This window comes from Monodelphis domestica, chromosome 1, assembly GCF_027887165.1.
Source record: "Monodelphis domestica isolate mMonDom1 chromosome 1, mMonDom1.pri, whole genome shotgun sequence".
Lineage (NCBI taxonomy): Eukaryota > Metazoa > Chordata > Mammalia > Didelphimorphia > Didelphidae > Monodelphis > Monodelphis domestica.
The window spans coordinates 720,558,068-720,562,355 of record NC_077227.1 but is presented as its reverse complement, the minus strand read 5'-3'; the positions used below and the strand labels follow the sequence as shown (position 1 = coordinate 720,562,355).

The window sequence follows — 4,288 nt, the reverse complement described above, 5'->3', positions numbered from 1 at the left end:
CCCTTTGGGGATCTCTTTATGCAAAGTAGCTGGGCTGGGGGGTTATAGGAGCAGAAGGGAAGGGATCCCTTAGATACTGACACCCTAAAACTGTCCTTCCTGCTTGGACCCTTATGTGCTGTGTGCTGCTGTTATTTCCCCCATATGTAATTCCTTTAAGTTTTTGTTAGTTTTATGGTCTCAGGAGGCCATTAGGAGGGGCAGTGGATACTGTGCTGTGTCTGGAGCCAGGAAGAAGACTCATTTAAGCGAGTTCAAATCTGACCTCAATTATTTACTAGCTGGGTGACTCCTGTCAAGCACTTAACCATGTTGAATTCAGTTTCTTCATCTGTAAAATGAGCCAAAGAAGGAAATGGGAAACCATGCCAATACCATTGTCAAGAAAAACCCAAATGGCCTCATGAAGGGTCAGGCATGAGTGAATAAGAAAAAAATAAATGTGACTTAAATTGGGACATCTAGGACTAGAGAGAATGTTGTGGATTTAGAGATGGAGACTGGGAAGGGGGCAGCTGATAGGGAGGAGAAGCGAGAATGACTGCAGTCCTGAAAACCTTGAGAGAAGAGAACATGGAGGAGGAGAGAGTGAACCGTAGTGTGGAAGTCTACAGGGCTGGAAGAGAGAAGACAGCAGAAACCACCTTCTCCTCCAAGGAGTAGGAAAAGCCAGGGCTGAATTGGGTTAAAATTGAGGCAGGGAGGTCCTAGTTTGTGCTGGAGGTCAGCAAGAGAGCAGTGGGAATGTTACTGTTAATGTCAGAGATTGCATTGCCATATGAATGGAATGGAGGGAAAAGAGATGCCAGACAGGAAGAATGGGGAGAATTCCACACTCTTTAGCATGTAAGCCAGACCCATTGGAGGTGACAGATTTGGAAGTGTTTACATTAGTTTGAAGGCTTGGATCACTCCGTTTTGCCCTTCTTTGGGGCTAGCACAGAGCATGGGCAGATCTTCCCTGCTTGGTTCTGGTCTGCCACACAAGACTGGATGTGTCTGTGTCTGGCTGTGTATGACTGAGGGGCTTGTACTGTCTGGGTACTAAGGAAATAGATGTTCCTGCATAACTGAAAGAACAAATGATGTAGATGTGCTAAGGTAAAACTTGGAACATGTATAAAGATTCACTGTGAATAAGGCAAGACACCTTTGAGCCACCTCTGGAGAGCCATAGATGGGAAAGATGACTGCTCTATGCGTCTCCCACTTGATCGTGGGAGCTGGGACTGGATGTTTGCCTCTTTCTCTTTGTACGTATTCTATTTTCATGTTGGGGAAAGAATAACTCCAGTTGGAAGTGTTGTGCTAAGAGCTGGTGAGTTTTAAGAGGTCTGGAGGTCAGTGGTTTGGGTGAACTTTGAAACCTCAACTGGTATCTAGTTGAGGACATAAGAATTGTCTACTTTGGGAGTGGAGAGATGTCCTGAGGATGGAGAGCTTCAGGGATGGTGACTTCCAGGTGGAGAGAAATGCTGGCACTGGGCTCCAGAAGGACATCTATTGTAGTCGCCCAGCAGAGAGCTCCATGACAGGGAAGTTGTAGAGGGGCCTGGTGAAGGGAGAAAGGACTTCCATTGTCAGATGTCTTGAATGGCCACTTTTTCATATATGTTCTGTATCTTGGTGCCTCACTTGTACCATATTCAGTTTTGTGCCCATCTTTCATGCCATGTGTAAGAGTTAAATTTGGGGGGAAACTGAGGCAGGTAGAAATTAGTTTCTCTCTGCAAGGAGTGTTATATTTTTAGAGGTCTATTAAAGGTCAAGGATTAAAGAAAATACAGAATTAGAAAGCACATGTCTAGGCCAAAAGAGGCCTAGACAACCTCACCTCCATTATGAAAGAGATGCATCTGCTTGGAAGAGGCAACAGGAAAGAGACCCAGTAACCTTTACATCCAGGTTAAATAGTAATTTTTGACCTCGCCCAGGTGGAAATCTCAGTGAGATTAGAGGGCATTCTGGGAGCTAGCAAGGACTCCTGGGAAATGGCGACCCAGGTTCAAGTCTCCATTTTTACACATGGAATCTGTGTAGTTATGTGGGAGAGGCACTCCATTCTCTAGCTGAAAATATTATATGGGAACTGTTCAGGCAGTGCCACTCTTTGGCAAAAAGGAATTTCAATATTTTTGGATATGGAGCTTTCTGATGTTGAAGTATGAGGAATATGGCTCCTGTGCATTACTGTTTGTGTTCACCCTTCTGGGGACCCAATGTGCAGCTGTGAATTCCAGTTGGGAGCATGGCGCTAGAGGGGTTATTCCATTCATGTGTATATATGTTTGTGTGTGCTCAAAAAGTATACAAGAATGTGTTTATGACAGTCCCAACAGTCATCTTAAAATGTATTCTTCTTCAGTTTCTAATTTATATATTTAGTTCATTTTTTCTTTGTTGTCACCTTTCCATAATCTACTCAAAACCCTCCTTTTCAAAAAATACATTTAAATAAAGCAGCCAACATACTGTCCAGGCCTGATAATATGTTCCTCACCACCCACTTACCTTCCAACCTATCCTGAACCATTTGAATGTCAGTCATTTTATACCATTATTGGCCATCTCATTTAACAGAATTCAGATTTGTTGTCTGTTCATTATGTAGCAAAAGAATTTCAGCTTCATCTTCAGGATTTGTCTTGCTGTGAATATCATGACTTAATTGCTCTAAGTATTGATTGAATGGATCTCTTTGCTATCCAACAGACTCTGAAAACGCTGAAAAATTCTCCCCTGGGCAATGTGGTGGCCCTGCCTCAAGTGCTCTGGAGGAAGCAGCAGCTGCTGGCCGAAATAAAGGGCTCAACAGCCCGGAGAGGTTTTTGTTCAGGCCTGTATCACTGTGGGAGAGGGTACTGATTATACTGCAGACAGTAGTAATCTGCCACATCTTCAGCCTCTACACCGCTGATTGTGAGAGTAAAATCTGTTCCATACCCGCTGCCACTGAAGCGGGCGGGGACCTCGGATGATCGGGAGGAAGCTTCATAGATGAGAAGTTTGGGAGGTTTTCCTGGTGACTTCTGGTGCCAGTCTATATCATTGGTAATACCCTGACTGGCCCTGCAGCTGATGGTGACTGTCTCTCCCAGAGTCACAGACAGGGAGGCTGGAGTCTGGGTCATCACAATGGCTGTGCTGGACTCTTGGAAAAAAGAAAATGAGAAAAAATCTATTTAGGTTAAAAACCAAATCAACACACAGTGAATTCCCCAGCAAGTTCCCTGCCTCTCAGGCAGCAGGTTCTCTAACTGAGTCTGACACACCATTCCCATTGTCAACAGAGACCACCTCCTCACACCTCCCTCATATAGTCCCAGTTTTGGAACCTTCTTGGAGACCTTCTGCCCATGTTAGCCTGTGGCTGGTCTTACCCTGAGCCCAGAGGACCAGGAGGCAGAAGAACTGGGATGGGGACATCATTGTGCCTTTTGTAGTCCTGAAAGCAGAGGAATCTGAACCCCAAATGAGACAGAGAGTGATGGAGATGTATTTATATCCCAGGATGTGCTTGTGCAAGGTTGAGGAGATATCAATATGCAAAACAGTCCCAAGAACCACTTCTGGGCTCTGAGCTTCATTTCCAGAAGCCTGAAGATCAGACTCTGTGCTGGACTTACTGGAGCATGTTATCTTACACTTAAATGATCTCTCTGCTTTCATTTCTGTCAAGCCTGACTGGAGAGACACATGGAAAGGGCACAGCAGATGGCAGGTTGTGATCATAGATAAGACTGGCCTCTCTGTCTCCCCAGAGTCGACTATATCTCTGAATCTACAGCAAAGAGCCAGCCAAGAGGAGAGACAAATATCTGACCTATAGACAAGGGAAAAAGGCATAAAAAAGAGAAATTACTTGTGCAAAGAATTAGTATAATAAGAATGAAAAGATCAACCCCAAATATAGCTGAAGAAAAAAGCTCAAAAGGCATAGGAAATGCACAATCGTTTTGGGAAGGTAGGAAGTTAATCCTGGGCTAATGTAACACTGAGCAAAGAATATTGGACAGACCCCATCATGAAGATGGAATGGCCCTCCTCAAGGCTGATCTCTTCATTGACTCTTATATTCCTGTGATTTCCATACAACAGTCTGTACTTTTAACCCCTTCACTCCCCAATTTGATTCAGTTCAATTATGGGGACCCAAAAGCAATGGAAAGATGTAAGATAATGGATGTAAGCAGATTCACACATTACCAGCAATGACTTGGTGGTGAGCGGTTTGTCAGATCCTGCTGAGAGACCTATCTCATCAATGATAAAGGTTGGAGGTGCAGAG

The 4,288-nt window shown here is 44.3% G+C and overlaps 1 gene segment (V, D, J or C); it reads right to left on the bottom strand.

Moving 5' to 3' along the window:
- Positions 1–2,843: 2,843 nt before the first annotated feature.
- LOC100618249 (immunoglobulin kappa variable 1D-13-like) lies at positions 2,844–3,539 on the bottom strand. The segment is given in 2 exon segments: positions 2,844–3,151; positions 3,381–3,539. Coding segments are annotated over 2 exon segments (357 nt in total).
- Between the last annotated feature and the right edge of the window lie 749 nt (positions 3,540–4,288).